Below are 23,263 nucleotides of genomic sequence, written 5' to 3'. Positions count from 1 at the left end.
TAATTAGTGTCTTCAAGATCACAAGAAAGCTACAAGCAGGTTTGTTTGATTAGGGTTGGTGCAAAACTATGCAGGGACACCGGCCCGCAGGATCGAGTTTGCCCATCTAACAAATATTGTGCGACTATAGTAATGATATTACTTCTAATCTGTTGAACTTGATAGTTGTCGCTTACATTGTCCCACAACAACATTAAAATAGTGTAGATTACTGTAAAATGCTTTATATTTATTATAGTCATTTGACAAATTAGATTTTTTTAAGTATCACAATAGTTACTTTCCCTGGTAATTAGTTACTTTTACAGTGAGAAGTAACTAGTAACAGGTCTGTAGCCAGCTTATTGAAAGTGGTGGTTCTTTTTTCCGAAAAAACTGGACCTTTTTGCAGTTCACAAGTTCACACTTAGCTCACAATTTATACATAGCTTGTTTGGCGTACTGCCCCGGGAGAGAGCCCTGAGCTCAAGGGATCCTCGAGCCCAGGGCTCCCCCCTTTCGCAGGGCGAGGGGAGATTGAGCTCAGGTCGATCTCAAACTCCCCCGCTGCTGAGGCCAAGGTGAACTTCCTGAGAGTAAGACATTATAGAAAAGATTTAGGCTTATTTTATCTATAATATAGAGCACATTTGGATGGTGGGAGGAAACCGGGGAACCCAAGGGAAACCCACGTGGACACGGGGAGAACATGCAAACTCCGCACAGAAATACCAGATGGCCCAGCGATGACCCAACGCCATTGGTATTCTTGCTGTGAGGCAACAGTGCTAGTCACTGGGCCACCGTGCCGTCCATTCTGGATAAAGGTGGAAGAAGGGGAGGAGGGGGGTTTCTTCCAGACGAAGATAGCTGTAGAAAGGAAATGAGGATATATATAGTGACTTTAGATCCTTTGATTGGAGGATCATGATTAGCTAATGTGGTCCAGCTGGGTCAATCATGAGCACATGCTCCTCTCGAAATTAGTTTAAAATTAAACTTCACTTATTTGCCTCCTTTTCTATTTGATTGAGGTTTAAATACTGCATTTTAGTGACATTTTAAGCACAATTTTTGCTGGATTAGTTTGATGAATGGTGATCATAACCACACTTTTTGATTTACCAAAAATATTTCCTACCATTTTGCCAAGTTACTTACAATACTATTTTACATGTTTATTTACAAATGTGCATTTAAACTGAAAGTTTTATACTACAGTTTTATCAATAATGTTTTAGAAAATTTAGAATAAAGAAATATGAAAAGATATTCAATTTTAAAATACTATTTTATTATGATGAACTACACTGTTCCTATTGAACTACACTGTTCCTATTGAACTACACTGTTCCTATTTACTGTGACCTTTTATGTGAAGCTGCTTTGACACAATCTGCATTGTATAAGCGCTATACAAATAAAGGTGAATTGAATTGAATTGAATTGAATATTATCATCTATCATAAAATTATTTTTTAGGGATCAGTTAAAACTTGGGGGATCTGTTAAAAAAGCCTACGCAATTAACAAACTGGCCAGTACATTTCCTCAGTCAGAATTTGTCCATTTGAATAATTCACACACGTAATACTCAAACATAATTATAATAATCCGACAAAAGATTCCTCTTGGTCTTAAAGCTTTCTTTGATTGGTTAGTTTCACAATTTATGATAGCATAGAAGTCAAACATGGGATAAATCAGCTCATATAGGCGACCAATTCTGGACCTTTGTAATTGAGGGGTGGGTCTTTCAAACAACCCGAATCCCCTCCAGGCTACGGGCCTGAGTAACTATAACTACTTACCCATTTAAAGAAACGTGCACAGCACTGCTTGTAAACAGATATTGATACTGCAGAAAAAAGAAAGACCTTGGGTAGGGAGAGGGATTTTATTCTTTTTTTTTTTTAATAATGTAAATAATGAGAGAATTTAATTTGTGAGTAAACAAGCTATTTGGTGTGAAAGGAACTGAGTGGCAGGTCAAATTATTTCTGAAATTCAAAACAGGTTTAAAACAGTTTGGAAAGTAAAAGGGGGGAATTTTGTTGCATTTTTGCACGATGCTGCAATACGTCACTGGATGTGATTCTGAAACACATGTGTTCTGGTGTTTGGTGTTGCTATGTCTGTACATCTGGCTGATGGAAATGAAAGCTGAAGAGCAAAACGGTCCACGCCTAGAACAACACCCTACAGCAGAGAGAAAATACAGCAGATTAACAGGAGGAAGAGCGACCGTTCACTTTCAAAAGCAGCAATAAAATCTTTATAGTCCTCATGTAAAAACATTACACAACAGATGCATGCGAGTGAGTTACTGGAGATCAAATGTAATAACTGGTGAAAAAGGTTTAGCTCAAATCATCTGGTCATTAAAACAGGAGATACTGTGTTGTGTAACCATATAGCTGCATTTGACAGGTATACACTCATACACAAATATTAAATTTATTTTAAACCCAAGTGGCATGGTGGCTCAGTGGTTAGCACTGTCGCCTCACAGCAAGAATGTCGCTAGTTTGAGTCACGGCTGGGTCAGTTGGCATTTCTGTGTGGAGTTTGCAAGTTCTCCCCTTGTTGGCGTGGGTTTCCACCGGGTGCTTCGGTTTCTCCCACAGTCCAAAGACATGCGCTATAGGTGAATTGAATAAAGTAAATTGGTTGTAGCGTGTATGGGTGTGTCCCAGTACTGGGTTGTGGCTGGAAGGGCATCCGCTGTGTAAAACATACACTGGTATAGTTAGAATAGCTAAATCTGTTGTGTTTTGAAGGAGCGATTGCAGAGCGTGTCTGGATGTGTTTCTAGAGCATGGAAGGGGGGGTTAATTATTTAATGGAGTGGGGGGGGGGGGGTGGTTGTGGATAAAAATGAAGATCAGGGGAGAAAGTGAAGAGTTTTTGTACATTTTTTCTCAGTGGCTTTGGTGCATTTCTAACAAAACTATTTATATTTGCAGAACAGTTCATGTATTTCTCTAAACAATTAGTCATTTGTGCACGTCATAGTAGCAGTTTCTCATTCCTTCCAACAAATTGCAAATGCTTTTGGACATGCATCAATTGCTTTCATAGAACTCTCAGCTGTTTTATAATATTATCATTTGCTTATGTCATGTCAGTCAAAATGAACTAAACTTGTGAATGCTAGTTTGAAATGGAAAACTATGAAACTATGGAATGGAAGTCATTTAATATAAAACTAACAGTCCTCATTTCATTTGGCCCACATGGAATCTGTGCGCGCAGAATTCTGCAGATTTTAACGCAGATTTTAACCCATCTATAATTCTGTTGAGTAAATGAACTTGAGTAAATGTGTGTAAATCTTTATTTATTCAGTTTTTTAATTAATTACAGTAATATTATTGACTAATATGAAAATGTTCATCTGATTTATGTACAATGCAGTTTGTACAGTAATATTTTCTGTCTTTTAGAAGAGATATTATATAGAAGGCTTGCTTTGTTTACCAAATAAAGTGAATCTAATTGGATTTGCATTTTAAACATTAAATAAAAGTGAAAAAGATATTATTTTTTACATATTTTTATTATATATTTTTATTATTTTTTACATACATTACATATTTTTCACATATTAAGGTTTTAGTTATGATACTCCCAAAATAATTCCGCAGAAATTCACAGATTTTTACCAAAATTCTCAGCAGAAATAGCAAAAAACGTCTGCAGATTCCGTCTGGCCCTATTACATACAAAAATGTCGAACTAGTTGTCAAAATCTGTCAAGCTAATTTTATAAACATTTTCAAATCATTTTTTTTTTTCAGAAAATGTTTTCTGAAATGAGCAATTTGACTGATTTACAGACCCATGTATGTTGTAGGTTCAGTTCCAATATGTACTGCAATATTGTTCACAGTTGTGCACAGCTCTACCCAAAGGAAGTTTGTTGTAAATAAGGGTGTATTTATTATTTTGCACAATGCTGAGAATAAATTAGAATTACAAAGAGCAAATGGAGTAAAAATGGGAAACATACATATCCAGTGTCTTGTACTAAATGCAGTGATGTCTAATTTTACTGTAGTTTTCAAATGGCTGTACAAATAGTATATAGTGCCACCAAAATCTGACTTTTTTGCATTGGAAAAAATGTAGAGAGTAAACGGTCATAATGAAAACACGACAAAGCCATTTGACTATCTTGTTCATAAACAATGATGTCAGCACTTTTCATCTTGATGACCCTGACACTTTCATTGACATTAATACTTGCTTTTGAGGAATGAGCTTTCCATATTGAGCAAGCGACACGCTTTTGCAGGTTATCAACTAAGGTTTGGCATTTTGTACTAACTGTTTTGAGAAATGCATTAACAGTAGTGCAAATGTAAATAGCGTTGTGAGAAATGCACCAAAGTGACTGAGAAGAACTTTAAACATGTTATCATGTGACAATGAAAAAAATGACTCAAATATTGATGTGTTGATTTTTGGAGATGTAAAAATTTCACATATTCAATGGGTTATTAATTATGTCTCATTACACATTCCAATATCTCTTGGACGAGTAGAATTTGTGCTTGCCTTGACCAAATAGCTAATTTGGGTTATTATGGGTGCATAAAAAGTGAAGTCGTTTTTCAAAAAGTCTTACAGCATGATTTCTCTTTTGGGGTTCAAGGCGTGAAAAGCATTCTTAGAATCAGATGCCTCTAGCAAAGATTTTGTAGAATTGGCATAGTCTTTATGTAAATGATGTCTCGGTTATTTTGTGCTTTATGCATTTCTTTTTGACACCCAATCCATACAACGGAGATGTCGATACTTCCTGCCCCAGTCACAGTCTGCAAAACTGTTGGACTCATATCTCGCTCATCTCAACTTCTGCTTTTTCAACCTCTTTTTGTACCAACTTAAAAGGTTTACTCTAACTCTTACTCAATTCAACAAGTTTGGTGACCCCTGCTTTAGAGTGTAGCTTCAAATAATCTGCAAAACAATCCAGAAAGTTTTTTACATTTATAACTCAGACCTAATCCTATAAATCAAATAATCCTTTCGGTCAGCGGGTAAGGAATTTCACTGGCGTCACTTCCAGTAAACGAGAGCTGGTTTTCATGCAACCTGTCATAGGGAGGAACCCTCTTGTCTTGCAATGATTATAAGGGCAAATATTCACTGGAGAGAGAGAGCAGAGCCTGGTACAGAGGATATGACTTCAGTAATACAAGAACACGACAAGTTTATGAAAAACACAGACAGGTCCAATCAAATCCCACCCCTGTTATCTCTGACATGCCTCATACAAAACTGCAACAGCAGATTTTGGGCCAGCTACAGCAGTGAGTCACGTAAACCATCTGATGAAGTTATGCGAGTATATTTGTGCATGTGTGAGATGTGTGTAATGTGATCATGGGCGGCTTGAGTACAGGATAAAAAAGGGTGGGAGATTCACTCTAGACTTCTGTAGTAACTTTCTGACTCGCTTACACACACCAACAGCTCTGAGAGAGGCATGCTCTGAAGACATAAAGCAGAGCAGAAGTGTGGAGAGCAACTGATAATAACAATATAAGAGTTTTTTTTATTTGTCTCTTGAGGAAATAACCCAGCATGTACCGGGACATGGTCCTCAGGAGCGCCGGGCTCTGGGTGATTCTTAGTTTAGCAGTCGGTCAGCTGACTGAGCAGGAGATATTAACTATCGTGGATTTGCACAACGAACTCCGCTCTCAAGTTCAGCCCAGTGCCGCCTTCATGCAGAAAGTGGTAAGAGATGCACCTGACTGATTTAAACTGGCTTTCTTAGTGTTTTTGTCTTGTTTTGAAGGAGAATTAAGGCTATGTTTATAATTGACATCTCTTTTTTTGACGAGAAAAAGTTGTGGGGCGCTTTATCTGTTCAAAAAAATTAAATCTTCAAATGTTTTGGTTACAAACAACAGCCAAAGTCTTTACTAGCACAATTTTTCATACACAAATGCACATTTTTGTCTGTAAACCTGCTGTTTTTTGTACAGATTTGAAATATTAGTTGGGTTAATATTACTATGGTAGCTCAGTGGTTAGCGCTGTCACCACACAGCAAGAAGATCGCTGGTTCGAGTCTTGTCTTGGCTTGGTCAAATGGCATTTTTGTGTGGAGTTTGCATGTTCTTCCCATGTTGCCGTGGGTTTTCTCCGGGTGCTCTGTTCCCCCCACAATCCAAAGACATGCACTATAGGTGAATTTAATAAATTGGCCATGGTGTATGAGTGTGTGTGAATGTGAGAGTATAAGGGTGTTTCCCAGTACTGTGATGTGGTTGAACACGCATCCGCTGCATAAAATATAAGCTGGAATAGTTGGCGGTTCATTCCGCTGTGGTGACCCCTGATTAATGAAAAATTAATGAATATTACTTGGATACAATCTCTACCTCCAGCAATGTTAAAGCTTTAAAATCCATAACACTATGTGAATCTTGTAGATTTGTCCCTTTTCTTATAGTATTGTTCTCTGCGACCCTTTCTACATGACTATGACCATACATTGAGATAACTTTAAACTGTTATACTGTCATTTATATTATCCCTGGCATTATTTTTGTTTGTTTCTCTCCCTCTCTCTCTCTCTCTCTCTCTCTCTCTCTCTCTCTCTCTCTCTCTCTTTATTATTTTTTTGTTCTTTTGGTCTATTTTTGTTGTTATAATGTTTATACCTTTACCGTATATATTTGTACTTATGTTTAACATACAAATAAAATGAAAATGAAAAAAATTAAGGGAAACCCCTGTCACTTAGGTGGGAAAAAACCCCCTAAACAAACAGTCAAAGTCGTATTTTGTTGCTACAACCGCTGCAATAGTACAGTGCTGCGTAATTGTCAAGAAAGATGCCACTTGTGTTGTGTGGATTTAATGGGGAGGAGTATTTGTGAGCTGGTTTGTATTTATACATTATACAGCTAAGGAAAGAGTAGGCTGATTATTTTGTGAAAAATTGTGCAATTCTGAGTGTGCTTCACGTAGGTGACTAAACTTGTCAAACCTCCTGCATCCCTCTTTCCTCACTGTGTGTTTGTGTATATACAGCGGTGTGAAAAGCTTCTGATTGCTTATTTTTTGGCATGTTTGTCACACTTTAATGTTTCAGATCATCAAACAAATTGCAATATTAGACAAAGATAATATCTTTAGCAGCACCAACTGCAATCAAGTATTTTCAATAACTTGCAGTGAGTCTGTTATAGCGCTACGGAGGAATTTTAGCCCTCTCATCTTTGCAGAATTGTTGTAATTTAGCCACATTAGAGGGTTTTTGAGCCTGAGCCACCTTTTTAAGGTCATGCCACAGCATCTCATTTGGATTCAGGTCAGGACTTTGACTAGGCCACTCCAAAGTCTTGATAATGTTTTTCTTCAAGAATTGCAGTTAGCTTTTTCACACAGTGCTATGCAGTTTTGTATTCTGTTTGTTTCCTTTAGTAATGAAGAACCTTCCTTTAAATACTGCATGATGTGTTTACTTGTGTTATTTTTTGACTAATATTTAAATTAGTTTGATTAACTTTAAATTGTGACTAACATGGAAAAGTATATGAAGTCAGTAAGGGGGCAAAGACTTTTTCACACCACACACTATTTACATCATAAACTGAAAACACTGGAAGCTGCAAAAAAAGACACCAAGTGTGAACCTAGCCTAAACGATTTTATATCAGGCTATTTTAATCAAAATTCTGTATACATTTTAAACAGAAGTATTCTGTAACATTATTAATGACTTTACAATCATTTGACATTTTAGCAATTTAAAGCATCTTTGCTAATGAAAAAAAAATAAAAAATTCCTTGCTGATTGAAGGGTAGTGCTCATCATACATTGAAGACAACATTCCCAACCACATGTGTGCAATGTCTGATCTCTCATCACATGGGACGATCTGTTGATTTTTCTATTATTGGTTTTGGCCTTGAGCTCGGTGTTAATGTCCTGTCTCTGAATTCTCTAATGAGGTCAGAGCATCTGATTATCCGCCATCAATCACTGGAATTGCATATTTACTCTCTTATTATGGTTGTAAACAACAATTATCACATTAATATCCATGGTAATTGAGTCATGATACATATTCATGGATTGATTTGCTGAAAAACACAACGGTTGCAGTTAGACTAGTCACTATAACTATGACTTTAGCAGGCTGTTTGATAAGGTATAGTGTCTGCAAAATGTCAAAGACCAAAGTGAAAATTCCAAACAAGGGTGTTATACGACTGTTATCATTACTGTTTCTATCACTGTTTACAAGTGTTGCGAAATAGCTCAAATTCAGAAATGGTAATGACCATTTGGTTCAACAGATTGAGCCATCTGACCAATCAGAGAAGGGAAGAGCCATCTGACCAATCATAACACACTGGCCCATTTAAGAAGAGTATGGGGCATTTGACCAATCACAACAGACTGGGTCATTTGACCAATCAGAGATAAGTAGAGCCTTCTGATCAATAATAACACACTGGCCCATTTAAGAAGAGTAGGAGCATCTGACCAATCTCAACAGACTGGGTAATCTGACCAATCAGGGCAGAGTAAAGTCATTGACCAACCAGAATACTGGGTCATCTGTCAAAATCAAAAAAGACTGGTCCATCTGACCACTAAGAGCACATTAGGGTCATCGACCAATCAGAAGAATGGGTCATCTGATTAATCAAAACAGACTGGACAATCTGACCAATCAGACATCTGAACAATCGCATCAGAACAGGTCATCTGACAAATCAGAGCAGAGTAGAGTCATCTGACCAACCAGAAGACTGGGTTATCAGACCAATCAGAGCAGAGAAGTGTCATCTGACCAACCAGAGGACTGGGTCATCTGATCAATCAAAACAGACTGGCCCATTTGACTAATCACATCATCTGACCAATCAGAGTACAGCAGAATCATCTGACGCATTGCATCAGACTGAATCATCTGACCAACCAGAAGACTAGGTCATGTGACCAATCAAAACAGACTGGTCTATCTGACCAACCAGAGGACTGGGTCATCTGACCAATCAAAACAGGCTAGTTCATCTGATCACTCAGAGCAGAGTAGGGGCATCTGACCAATCAAAAGGACTGGCCCATCTGAGCGATCAAAAGACTGGGTCATCTGACTAATTGCATCAGACTAGGTCATCTGACCAATCAGAGCAGAGTAGGGTCATCTGACCAAACAGAAGACTGGGTCATCAGACAAATCAGAGCAGAGAAGGGTAATTTGACCAACCAGATAACTGGGTCATCTGACCAATCAAATCAGACTGGTTCATCTGAGCACTCAGAGTAGGGTAGGGTCAGCTTACAAATCACCTTGAACTGGGTCATCTCACCAACAAGAAGACTGGGTCATCTAACCAACCAAAACAGACTGGTCCATATGACTAATCACATCAGACTCTCTCATCTGACCAATCAGAATAGAGTAGAATCATCTGAACAATCACATCAGACTGTGTCATCTGAACAATCAGAGCAAAGTCATCTGACCAACCAGAAGACTGGGCCATCTGACCAACCAAAACAGACTGGTCCATATGTCTAATCACATCAGACTCTCTCATCTGACCAATCAGAATAGAGTAGAATCATCTGAACAATCAAATCAGACTGTGTCATCTGACCAATCAGAGCAAAGTCATCTGACCAACCAGAAGACTGGGTCATCTAACTAATCAAAACAGACTGGTCCATCTGACCATCCAGAAGACTGGGTCATCTGACCAATCACACCAGACTGGTCCATCTGACCACTCAGAGCGGAGTAGGGGCATCTGACCAATTAGAAGACTATGTCATCAAACCAAATCAAAGGACTGGCCCATCTAATCAATCAAAAACTGGGTCATCTGACCAATCTCATCAGACTAGGTCATCTGACCAATCAGCGCAGAGTCATCTGACCAATTTCATCAGACTACGTCATCTGACCAATCAGAGCAGAGTAGGGTCATCTGATCAATCACATTGGACTGGGTCCTCTGACCAATCAGAACAGACTGGTCCATCTGACTAATCACATCAGGCTCTGTCATCTGACCCGTCATAACAAATAGGGACATCTTACCAATTAGATCAGACTGGGTCATCTGACCAATCACATCAGACTGTGGCATCTAACCAATCAGAGAAGAGTAGGGTCATCTGACCAGTTAACAGACACACTGTGGGAAGAGCTGATTCAGCAAATAGATATTATGAGAAAATTAAATAATATTTTGACTTTAGATGGAGGTAAACCTGTTGCCGGAGACTCCAAAACAAAATGAAGACCCTTTAAAAAGAGCATAATATGGTCACTATCGATGTTAGTGTGTAAAAATCACTTTAACAAGAATATGTGAAACATACTTCAACTTCATCATGTCAATGCAAGAATGTGAGCAACACAAAGCTGGCATTATAAACCATGAGATAATATTTTTTATCTTATAAATGGGCTTTTCTCACAGAAACCACGATGAGAATTGATTCTGACTGGAAGGAGTTTGTGTGGGTGTGTGGATGCACTAAATACTGTTGAGTAATGTGAATGTGTGTGTGTGTGTGTCATGCTGAGGAATGTGGATGTTATATGAAACTAGAGAAACAGTGTGCTGAGTGCATGTTTTAATAAAGCCCCGTGTGGTCATCCTGGCTTACTTTCTTGTGTTTGTGTCGTGCCTGAAATTCAGAGCACAACTATGGCAAGATTCTAAGTGGAAAAGCCTCAGGCATCTGGCCCTCTTGTGAAACATGTTTTGCTCTCTCACATTTACACAAGAACAGGGTGGGTGTACAAGCAACATGCCTGGGTCATATTTCATTGTCAAATTAATTGATAAATAATACATTTTATGTTGCGTAAAGAAACAAAGCAGGTTGATTAAGCATAAAACAATTGTAAATTACATCTGAAAAACATTTTGTAAAAGGTGACACTTTAGTTTAAAGGTGAAATGAAGCACTCAGCATTATTTTGTACATTGGATTGCAAATATATCAAGCAAACTCAATTATTGTAACCATTTTGCAGAAAACGGCATGTTTTACTATAGATTTTAGACCTAGGGCGCCGCCATCTTAGAATGTCGCTGTGTCTGACGTCACAGGGTTGGGTTCATTCCCTCAGCTGAACAGATGCAGTGGAAGTAATGAACTGAACATGGAGACTGTAAAGCCTAATTTAACCCAATGTGTGAAGTCGTGGATGTGGAGCTGGTGCAAATACACGTATCAGATGTGGATCTAATATAAAAACATCTATATATTTATTCTTTTTTTCTATGTTTGCCTTTTTAATCACCTATCATTTGATGTGCTTTGGTCCACTCTCTGTATTACACTGACTGACTGCCTGTCTGGGTTTCAACTATGGTAGTAACTGACTGAACACAGAGACTGGACAGCCTAATTTAACCCAATGCATGAAGTTGTGGACGTGTATCGCAGAGCTGGTGCAAATACAAGCATTTAACCTTTCGTTGGATGCGCTTTGGTCCACTCTCACGCTGTTCCAGCGCTGCCTGACGAGGGGATTTACATTCAGACTAATGCAACAATTAAAATGATACATGGCTTTTGTCAAGTCTTTGTGGAATATGTGATGACATATTCCCTTATCAAGTCGATCAACTCAATCTCTCAATGTGTATGAAGTATGTAAAAACCTGCCATGTGAAAAACGTGCCGATATTAGTTTGGTTTGAACACAAAAAGAGGTGAAGGGCTGTGGTAGTGAAAAGTGAAAGAACCCACCCCTATTGCGTCAGCACTGGACCTTGTTGAAACCATGGTTAAAACCCAGACAGGCAGTCAAACAGCATAATACAGAGAGTGGACCAAAGCGCAACAAATGGTTGGTAATTAAAAGTGAAAAAAAGAAAAATTTAATAAATTATTATATTTATATTAGACCCGCATCTGATGCTTGTATTTGCACCAGCTCCACGTCCACGACTTCACACATTGGGTTAAATAAGGCTTTGCAGTCTCCGTGTTCAGTTCATTACTTCCACTGTATCTGTTCAGCTAAGGGAACGGAACCAACCCTGTGACGTCAGACACAGCGATATTCCAAGATGGCGGCACCCTAGGTCTAAAATCTATAGTAAAACATGCCGTTTTCTTCTATGGTTATATTAATTGAGTTTGTTATATATATTTCCATTAAACTGGAATCAAATGTACAAAATAATGTGAACTTGCTTGAGCGCTTCAATTCCCTTTTAAGTACCAATTCCCATGATTAGTAGTGGCTTATTATCTGCCTATTATTGAGATATTTACAGTTTATCAGTAATTATAAAGTACATATTCGGCATAATCATATTCTCCCTAATCCTATGTAATACATAAAACCAACAATTACATTAATAACTACTAGTTAGCAGCAAATTAAGTGTTTATTGAAGTAAAGTCATAGTTAAGGGTTTATTAATAGCAAGAATTGTACTTTAAAATTAAAATTCATTCATTTTCTTTGCGGCTTAGTCTCTTTATTAATCAAGGGTCGCCACAGCGGAACGAACCGCCAACTTATCCAGCATATATGTTATGCAGCAGATGCACTTCCAGCTGCAACCCATCACTGGGAAACATCCATACACTCCCATTCACTACGGACAATTTTAGCGTACCCAATTCACCTGTACCATATTTTTTTGGACTGTGGGGGAAACTGGAGCACCCGGGGGAAACCCACGCCATCAAGGGGAGAACATGCAAACTCCACACAGAAATGCCAACTGACCTAGCTTGGGCTCGAACCAGCGACCTTCTTGCTGTAAGGTGATTAAGCTAAATAAACGGGGGCTAATAATTCTGGCTTCAACTGTGTGCGTGCATATATATATACATATATATATATATATATATATATATATATATATATAATTTTATTTTTTGGATTTTAGGGTGTTTATGTTCAGGTTTTTAGGATTTATTCAAAACAAAATCTCTGAAAAAACATTTCATTAATTAGTGTACAACTTTACTGAAATGATCTTCATCAACAGCAGCAAATAATGTCAATAGCAATAAATTATTCTGCAGTCACAAAAGCAGCAAACCTCAAGGTCAAATATCAACCCTGAATCTTTTTGCCACTGAATATTAATGCTGATTTTGTGCTTTAAGGTGTGGGACGAGGCCATCCGTTTGGTTGCAGAAGGATATGCAGCAAAATGCATCTGGGATCATAATCCTGAACTCGAGGATCTCACAATGGGGGAAAACCTCTTTGTAGGCACTGGACCATTTAATGCAACCAAAGCGGTCATGGACTGGTATGAACAATTCATCAGCCAAAACATATACGATAGAAAATATAATATTAAAGTGATTCGTTTCTCAGATTAAAAAAAAGTGAGTAAACTTGGAATTGTAATTATCTCACTTTTAAAAAAGTCAAATTAATTGATTGCTATAAAAGCACCGTTTGCTCACTTTTAAAGGGCACCTATGATGAAAATCATCTTTTTTAAAGCTGTTTGACAGAACTGTGTGTAGGTATAGTCTGTCCACAGTCATACTGGAGTGATATGAACACAATAAGTCCCATTTTTTATTTCTTGACAGTAAAATAGGACCCAAATCCCTGCAATTCTGAGGTCAAAGTGACGTAGGAGTGTGGTTTCCCCACCCACCAAATTAACTGACAGCCACGTATTAACATGTCTCTGTAGTAACACGTATAATCTCATATATAATCATATATAATCAAGACAGGACGTGTGCGAAGCGACATGAATTAAAAGATCTGTTCAGCTTTCTAATCAACAGCACCTCAAGAATGGATGTTTGCAATAAACAAAGTAAAATCACTACATAATTCATCATCACAGCAGCATGTCAAGTGTATTTATAAAAGAAGATGCTTGAATCTCGGTTTGTAGATGTTAAATCAGGTTTATTTAGTATATTAACATAACGGATATCCATACAGCAGTGGATATTAATGTATATCCTGTCACATTTGCCATGCAAAAACAGTGCAAAGCTAAATGTGTGTGTGTGTGTGTGTGTGTGTGTGTGTGTGTGTGTGTGTGTGTGTGTGTGTGTGTGTGTGTGTGTGTGTTTACATGCGCAAACTATATAACAACATCGTGTGTAACTCATCAGAAAGGCTTGAATTTACTCCACAACAAATACATCAAATAACAGTTGGGAATGTTCTTACTGAAGTAAGGGAGATCTGCTTCAGTCACGCGCTTGGGAACGGTGGGCGGGGAGAACTAGCTCATTTGCATTAAAGGCACAGGCAACAAAAACAGCTAAAATGTCCTAACAGCTCAAATTTCCCAGTTTCATAATCTGGGAAGAGAAGCTGTGTGAATCTTTCATTTTTTTAAAAATTATGCGCATCTTGGCGTTTTCATCTACAGTTTTTTTATGTGCATATCCAAAATGCGCATAAATATAGGTGGATTGAAACATAGCTAATGTAGTGCTTTCCAGGCATCTGGTTTGCTCCATATTTAAAGTCAACTAATCAGTTTAGTAAAATCAACTAATTGTTTTAAAAGCAATGGGTTTACTACCTTTTTTTAAGTAAAGTCAACTAATCCATTTAAAAGCAACAGGTTTACTACCTTTTTTGAGTAAAGTCAACTAATCGATCTAAAAGCAACAGGTTTACTCACTTTAAGTAAAGTCAACTAATCACTTTAAAAGCAACAGGTTTACTCACTTTAAAGTAAAGTCAACTAATCACTTTAAAAGCAACAGGTTTACTCACTTTAAAGTAAAGTCAACTAATCACTTTAAAAGCAACAGGTTTACTCACTTTAAAGTAAAGTCAACTAATCACTTTAAAAGCAACAGGTTTACTCACTTTTTTAAGTGAAGTCAACTAATCGATCTAAAAGCAACAGGTTTACTCACTTTTTTAAGTAAAGTCAACTAATCACTTTAAAAGGAACAGGTTTACTACCTTTTTTGAGTAAAGTCAACTAATCGATCTAAAAGCAACAGGTTTACTCACTTTTTTAAGTAAAGTCAACTAATCACTTTAAAAGCAACAGGTTTACTCACTTTAAAGTAAAGTCAACTAATCACTTTAAAAGCAACAGGTTTACTCACTTTATTAAAGTAAAGTCAACTAATCACTTTAAAAGCAACAGGTTTACTCACTTTTTTAAGTGAAGTCAACTAATCGCTTTAAAAGCAAAAGGTTTACTCACTTTTTTAAGTAAAGTCAACTAATCGCTTTAAAAGCATTAGGTTTACTCACTTTAAAGTAAAGTCAACTAATCACTTTAAAAGCAACAGGTTTACTCACTTTTTTAAGTAAAGTCAACTAATCGCTTTAAAAGCATTAGGTTTACTCACTTTAAAGTAAAGTCAACTAATCGCTTTAAAAGCAACAGGTTTACTCACTTTTTTAAGTAAAGTCAACTAATCGCTTTAAAAGCATTAGGTTTACTCACTTTAAAGTAAAGTCAACTAATCGCTTTAAAAGCAACAGGTTTACTCACTTTAAAGTAAAGTCAACTAATCGCTTTAAAAGCAACAGGTTTACTCACTTTTTTAAGTAAAGTCAACTAATCGCTTTAAAAGCATTAGGTTTACTCACTTTAAAGTAAAGTCAACTAATCGCTTTAAAAGCAACAGGTTTACTCACTTTTTTAAGTAAAGTCAACTAATCGCTTTAAAAGCAACAGGTTTACTCACTTTAAAGTAAAGTCAACTAATCGCTTTAAAAGCAACAGGTTTACTCACTTTTTTAAGTAAAGTCAACTAATCGCTTTAAAAGCATTAGGTTTACTCACTTTAAAGTAAAGTCAACTAATCACTTTAAAAGCAACAGGTTTACTCACTTTTTTAAGTAAAGTCAACTAATCGCTTTAAAAGCAACAGGTTTACTCACTTTAAAGTAAAGTCAACTAATCGCTTTAAAAGCAACAGGTTTACTCACTTTAAAGTAAAGTCAACTAATCGCTTTAAAAGCAACAGGTTTACTCACTTTAAAGTAAAGTCAACTAATCGCTTTAAAAGCAACAGGTTTACTCACTTTAAAGTAAAGTCAACCAATCGCTTTAAAAGCAAAAGGTTTACCCACTTTTTTAAGTAAAGTCAACTAATCGCTTTAAAAGCAAAAGGTTTACCCACTTTTTTAAGTAAAGTCAACTAATCGCTTTAAAAGCAACAGGTTTACTCACTTTAAAGTAAAGTCAACTAATCACTTTAAAAGCAACAGGTTTACTCACTTTTTTAAGTGAAGTCAACTAATCGATCTAAAAGCAACAGGTTTACTCACTTTTTTAAGTAAAGTCAACTAATCACTTTAAAAGCAACAGGTTTACTCACCTTTTAAAGTAAAGGCAACTAATCACTTTAAAAGGAACAGGTTTACTACCTTTTTTGAGTAAAGTCAACTAATCGATCTAAAAGCAACAGGTTTACTCACTTTTTTAAGTAAAGTCAACTAATCACTTTAAAAGCAACAGGTTTACTCACTTTATTAAAGTAAAGTCAACTAATCACTTTAAAAGCAACAGGTTTACTCACTTTTTTAAGTGAAGTCAACTAATCGCTTTAAAAGCAAAAGGTTTACTCACTTTTTTAAGTAAAGTCAACTAATCGCTTTAAAAGCATTAGGTTTACTCACTTTAAAGTAAAGTCAACTAATCACTTTAAAAGCAACAGGTTTACTCACTTTAAAGTAAAGTCAACTAATCGCTTTAAAAGCAACAGGTTTACTCACTTTTTTAAGTAAAGTCAACTAATCGCTTTAAAAGCATTAGGTTTACTCACTTTAAAGTAAAGTCAACTAATCACTTTAAAAGCAACAGGTTTACTCACTTTTTTAAGTAAAGTCAACTAATCGCTTTAAAAGCAACAGGTTTACTCACTTTAAAGTAAAGTCAACTAATCGCTTTAAAAGCAACAGGTTTACTCACTTTAAAGTAAAGTCAACCAATCGCTTTAAAAGCAAAAGGTTTACCCACTTTTTTAAGTAAAGTCAACTAATCGCTTTAAAAGCAACAGGTTTACTCACTTTAAAGTAAAGTCAACTAATCGCTTTAAAAGCAACAGGTTTACTCACTTTAAAGTAAAGTCAACTAATCGCTTTAAAAGCAACAGGTTTACTCACTTTTTAAGGTAAAAATCAATAATAGAATTAAAAAGGAATGAGATTACTCACTTTGAGAAAAGTTAACCAATTGCTTTAAAAGCAACAGGTATACTCACTATGTAAAGTCAACTATTAAAGTCAACTAATCACTTTGAAAAAGCAATGGGTTTGCTCGCTTTATAAAGTAAAGTCGACTAATCGATCTAAAAGCAACAGGTTTACTCCCTTTTTTAAGTAAAGTCAACTAATCGCTTTAAAAGCAAAAGGTTAACTCACCTTTCTAAAGTGAAGTTAACCAATCACTTTAAAAGCATTGAGTTTATTTGCTATTTTAAGCAAAATCTACTAATCGCTTTTAAAGCAATGGGTTAACTCGCTGTTTTAAGTAAAGTCCATTAATAAAAATGAATTAATTAAACTGTTTTAAGTAAAAGTCAATTTAAGTAAAGTCAACAGGTCTACTCACTATGTAAAGTTAATTATTAAAGTTAACTAATCACTTTAAAAACAATGGATTTACTTTCCTTTTAAAGTAAAGTCAACTAATTTGACTTTGGCTTTTTACAGTGTATAACCAGTGCTATAACTCATTTCTTTGCACCACAGGTTTAATGAAAATTTGGATTACGATTATGACAAAAATGACTGTGCTGATAACAAAATGTGTGGCCATTACACTCAGGTGAACAAAATCAGTTCACTTTCTTTCTTTGGTTTTGGATTAATATGAAAATGAATATGTGGTCTGATCATATGCTCTTCTGTTGTTGTTTCAGCTGGTTTGGGCAAACACTACAAAAATCGGCTGTGCTACTTATTTTTGTGACACTCTGGAGCAACTGGATTTTGAGAAAGCCACGCTTCTTGTCTGCGATTACTACCCTCAGTGAGTCAATAATCAAAAATATAATCAATAAGGCAATAATCCAGACTAAAATGACATCAGTGTTCTAGAATGTGTTCCATTAGAACGTATTCATTGAAGTCTTAATTTCAGCTAATGCCAGAACTTATATTTATCTGATATTTCCTCTTGCGATATTTCTTCAAACTAAAAGAAATCCTAGTAGCCTAAATAGTTTATAAAATTTATGTAATAAATTCAACTATTTATAAAATATAAAATTAAATTAACAAAACTATATATACATTTATTTGATAATGCATAATATATATATATATATATATATATATATATATATATATATATATATATATATATATATATATATATATATTTGTGTTTTGTTTTTAACGAACAAACAAAAACTTTCTTTAAATAAACTCAAAGCTTGACATAAGTGCATAAAAGTACATTCATTATATAAGCAAGTTTGTATGTTTTCTAAATATTTTGTTTTTGTCCATAATTTTATTCAAATCCAGAAATATTCTTTAATAAATCCCAGTTTTCCAAGACCACCAGAAGCCAGGTTCATATATCAAAAACTGTCTAGAGTATTAAATAATCAACACAATCTCACGGCAATTCGTAACTTTTTTTTTGTGGCTAATTTGAACGAATTCGTACGATCTAATTCGTACAATTTAGTACGATTTGCTCATCCTCCAATGACGGTTGGGTTTAGGGGCGGGGTTAGGTGCTACGCCTCCTTTTTAAAATCTTACAATTTCGTACGACTGAACTCGTACAAATTCATACGAATTAACCACTAAACTGTCAAAACGTAAAATACTTACGTTTTCTCACGAGATCAGGCTGAAATAATATAATTTAGATTTTGAGCTGTTATGAAACAGATTTTTAAGCTTCTTTCTTTCCTCTGTATTTAAAATTCTGCATCATCTATCAAACCAACCTCATTTCTTCATCAATCACAGTGGAAATATTGAGGGCCAAAAGCCATATGAGTCTGGAGAGTCGTGCTCAAAATGTCCTGATGAAAAGTCAGAATGTGAAAACAACATCTGCGGTAAAAACTTTATCAAAGCTAAACATGAAATGAAACTGAAAATGCACATAATTATTATTTTTTTTTACTTTCTGATTCAAATTTCTCTTAAACTCTGTCTTTCTTGCAGTGGTGGAGAATCTATTTCCTCCTTCTGAAGAGCCAGATATAGACCCAGAAAATCCGACTGTCTTACCTGATTCTCCTCACATTCCAGAAAATCCAGCTGTTTTACCTGAGTCTACTCAAATGTCGACGGTGCCCAATGTTCAAGAGCTCACAGAAGTGCATGTTGAAATTGAGGAGAGAGACATGCTGATAAAAATAATCAGTCAGGGATCCACAATGCAAAGTGTTTCAGCTCCGCTACTGATGCTCTTCTGGCTGCTGGCGGCCTTTATTTTGTGAGGGTTTGCAGTGAAGATCCATAATTTCCTGATGAGAAACACAGAAAAAAAAACATACCAGATCTTATTATTTTTGTCTTGTTCTCCTGTGTAAACATCTAAACATATATGCAGAAATCAGAAAATAATGAGAAGCAAATTGACCCATACTGTCCCAAAAGTCAGCTCAAAGAAATAGATTTGTTTACCCCATGATTTTTTTTAAATACAATTGCAGTTTTTATAGCACAATCACATTTAAATTTGACAATTTCTTCAGAAAACTAGTGTGGTAAAAACCATTCAAATTAAGTGTAGACAGACAGATAGACAGATATAGAGGATGGATGGATGGATGGATGGATGGAAAAACAAACAAAAGGATGGATAGATGGAAAAACAAACAAAAAGATGGATGGATAGATAGATAATTGTAATTAAAATGACAACAATTCTATGTATTACATTTTAAAGAAGGTGACACGGTGGCTCAGTGGTTAGCTTTGTCATATGACAGCAAGAAGGTTGCTGGTTCAATTCCCAGCTGGGTCAGTAGGCAATTCTGTGTGAAGTTTGCATGTTCTCCCCATGTTGGCGTGGGTTTCCTCTGGGTGCTACGATTTCCCCCACAGTCCAAACACATGCGCTATAGGTGAATTGAATTAGCTAAATCGGCTGTAGTGTATGAGTGTGAATGAGTTTGTATGGATGTTTCCCAGTACTGGGTTGCAGGTGGAAAGGCATCCGCTGTGTAAAACATGTGCTGGATAAGTTAGTGGTTCATTCTGCTGTGGCGACCCCAGATAAATAAAAGGACTAAGCTGAAGGAAAATGATTTTACAGACGGACAGACGGACGGACGGACGGACAGACGGACGGACGGACGGACGGACGGACGCACGGACAGACAGACAGACAGACAGACAGACAGACAGACAGACAGATAGACAGATAGACAGATAGATAGATAGATAGATAGATAGATAGATAGATAGATAGATAGATAGATAGATAGATAGATATTGTAGTTTTAGAGATTATTCTATTATATTAAGTTGATTTGGGACCACAGTCTGATTACTATTTTTTTTATTATTAAACATGAACTCAATATCGAAAGCAATTATGCTTCTCAAGTATATCTTGATTTTATAATGTTTGCATATTTATACTGGACAAAAGACAAAAATGCGGAGGATAAAAACGTGTTTGGCAATGTCTCCACAGTTTAATACGACTGCCCTTACTCTATACTTTATGCACAAATATGACAAAAGTTCATAGAACGAAATCATAAACCCAAAGCATTTGAAAATTGAAAAAAAAAAATATATTTTTAATTGATTTCACTTACTTTTTGAGTCCCTTGGACTTATGGTTTCGTTATGAATCACTTATCCAAAGACATACAGTATTACCTACCCCTGAAGCATGTTTTTGTTTGATTTTGGATTTATGAAACTTCAATATAGTTTCATTATAGTTTATAAACATTCAACATCGTCCACGTCTGAAACAAAAAGTTACAGATTATTACTACATCACTGAAGAAACACATAATTAAGATAAAAACAGTTCCCATTTTTCATGTCTGGGGCATTTCTAAAGCTTTAAAAAGTAAATCTGCTTCAAACTCTGATACTCTCGTTGACATTTTAAGAGTCTTAATAAAGAATTGTTGAGTATTAGGTCTGATAAATGTAAATACTCTTTGACAAGGTTGAATATCGAGCAATAATCCTTTTGGTTGACATTAGTGAGATTTGTTTATCTCCTAGTGACGTACGACAGACTTTTCAATGTGTAAATTTAATGAAACTCTTGACTCATTATAAACAGACTTGAATTAGGACAGCAGTGACATTATTATCCACTGTAAACAAGACAGATGGGAAAAAACAAAGAGAAAATGAAGGTAAAAAAACTAGAGAAAGCAGAAATATTGTTCTATTGCAGCTTTTACACTACCTGACAAAAGACTTGTCATCGATCCTAGTTGTAACAGCAACAAATAATAACTTGACTTCTAGATGATCATTTGGAAAAATGGCAGATTTTTTGATGAATCATCTGTTGAACTGCATCTCAATCATTAAAAATATTGCAGAAGACCTACTGGAACCCGCATGGACCCAAGATTCTCACAGAAATCAGTCAAGTTTGGTGAAAATTCATGGTTTGGAGTTACATTCAGTATGGGGGTGTGCAGGGAGATCTGCAGAGTGGATGGCAACATCAACAGCCGGCGGTATCAAGACATTTGTGCTGCCCATTACACTACAAACCACAGGAGAGGGCAAATTCTTCAGCAGGATAGCGCTCCTTTTCATACTTCAGCCTCCACATCAAAGCTCCTGAAAGGAAAGAAGGTCAAGGTGCTCCAGAATTGGCCAGCCCAGTCACCAGTCCAGTCACCAGTCCTGCAGGAACGCTTTCTTTGCCATTCCAGATGACTTTATTAATCAGTGGTTTGAGTCATTGCAGAGATGTATGGATGCAGTCCTCCAAGCTCATGATGGAGTCATACACAATATTCATTCTGTTTCCACTGCAGCATGACTTTATATTCTATACTGGACATCATTTCTGTTAAGTGACAAGACTTTTGTCAAAGCAAAGTCAGACCTTACTGTTCTAATTAAATAATTAAAAAACAAGGCATGATCATATTTTATTTTGGTCAAATGAGTAATCTAGAGGCCTTTGCCTTTCATATAAGCCTCCTCTGATACCAAATGATCCAATAGAAGTCAAGTTATTATTTGTTGTTCCTAAAACTTGAATAGGCGACAAGACTTTTGTCAGGTAGTGTATACAGCTTTTTTAAATGTTAAAAAAAATCATGCATGTGTTTGGTTTTATATCGTTTATTCATCCCAATGTCTTCTAATGTTTACTGTAAATATGATTATTTTGCTGCATGTATTCGTTTTGATGCAGCAGGTGTAATGTGTTTGCATGACAATCATGCTTTTTATACATTTTCAGTACAGCATGTATTTAAATAGAGCACAATCACATGCTGTCAAAACATAACGTTACATTTATGCACAGTTGAAGTCAGAATTATTAGCCCCCCTTTGAAATTATAAATATTTCCCAAATGATGTTTAATGGAGAAAGGAAATTTTCACAGTATGACCGATAATATTTTTCCTTCTGGAGAAACTTATTTGTTTTATTTCGGCTAGAATAAAAGCAGTTTTTAATTTTTTTAAATCCATTTTAAGGTCAAAATTATTAGCCCCTTTAAGCTATTTTTTTTTCAATAGTCTACAGAACAAACCATCATTAATCAATAACTTGCCTAATTACCCTAACCTGCCTAGTTAACCTAATTAACTTAGTTAAGCCTTTAAAGGTCACTGCTGTGCAGAAGTGTCTTGAAAAATATCTAGTGCTGTCATCATGGCAAAGATAAAATAAATCAGGCTTTAGAAATGAGTAATTAAAAATAGTATGGTTAGAAATGTGTTCAAAAAAATCTTCTCTCCATTAAACAGAAATTGAGGAAAAAAAAACCTAATAATTCTGACTTCAACTGTATGTAAACATGTTATAGAGAATTGTATGTATTTTAAGTTCAGGTATTCATATGTATGCTGAATGTCATTTATATTTTGGTAAGCAAATGTGATGGTAAAGACTGGAATTAAACAATACTGCCCTTTTATATTGTTTAGTTTATTATTTTATGAATCGAAAAAACAGCTATATGGTCAATTTATTAAATATACAGTTCAACTTTGTCCTTGTTTTATCTGTAATAAATACTGTGTAGACATGTTAACACTTTCAGGGTTCTTATACCTATTTCAACTTCAAATTCCAGCACTTTTCAAGGTGTGTTTTTACGCTCTTCCAGCACCTAACAACCACGGTAAACATATGTTTATATATGCTGTATGTAATT

At 35.8% G+C, this 23,263-nt stretch overlaps 1 protein-coding gene across 1 annotated transcript; it reads left to right on the top strand.

The window, feature by feature from the left end:
* Positions 1-5,408: 5,408 nt before the first annotated feature.
* Positions 5,409-23,023, top strand: LOC130217351 (peptidase inhibitor 16). Its single transcript, XM_056449449.1, has 6 exons — positions 5,409-5,727; positions 13,112-13,260; positions 17,658-17,733; positions 17,828-17,937; positions 18,894-18,985; positions 19,095-23,023. Exons 1-6 carry the CDS (start codon positions 5,572-5,574, stop codon positions 19,370-19,372), a joined length of 861 nt encoding a protein of 286 aa, XP_056305424.1. The 5' UTR covers positions 5,409-5,571; the 3' UTR covers positions 19,373-23,023.
* The last annotated feature ends 240 nt before the right edge of the window (positions 23,024-23,263 follow it).

The sequence above is a fragment of the Danio aesculapii genome, chromosome 23 (genome assembly GCF_903798145.1).
Source record: "Danio aesculapii chromosome 23, fDanAes4.1, whole genome shotgun sequence".
In the NCBI taxonomy this organism is placed as follows: Eukaryota; Metazoa; Chordata; class Actinopteri; order Cypriniformes; family Danionidae; genus Danio; species Danio aesculapii.
The sequence above is the reverse complement of the archived record's forward strand: the minus strand, read 5'-3'. Positions and strand labels throughout refer to the sequence as shown.

What these genes read in the sequence shown, in the direction of transcription:
- LOC130217351 (XM_056449449.1), top strand. Translation starts at nt 5,572, where the DNA reads ATGTACCGGGACATGGTCCTCAGGAGCGCCGGGCTCTGGGTGATTCTT. An exon ending in TGTGTGGCCATTACACTCAG is followed by an intron (nt 17,734 to 17,827) that starts GTGAACAAAATC and finishes TTGTTGTTTCAG; the next exon opens with CTGGTTTGGGCAAACACTAC. An exon ending in GTCTGCGATTACTACCCTCA is followed by an intron (nt 17,938 to 18,893) that starts GTGAGTCAATAA and finishes CATCAATCACAG; the next exon opens with TGGAAATATTGAGGGCCAAA.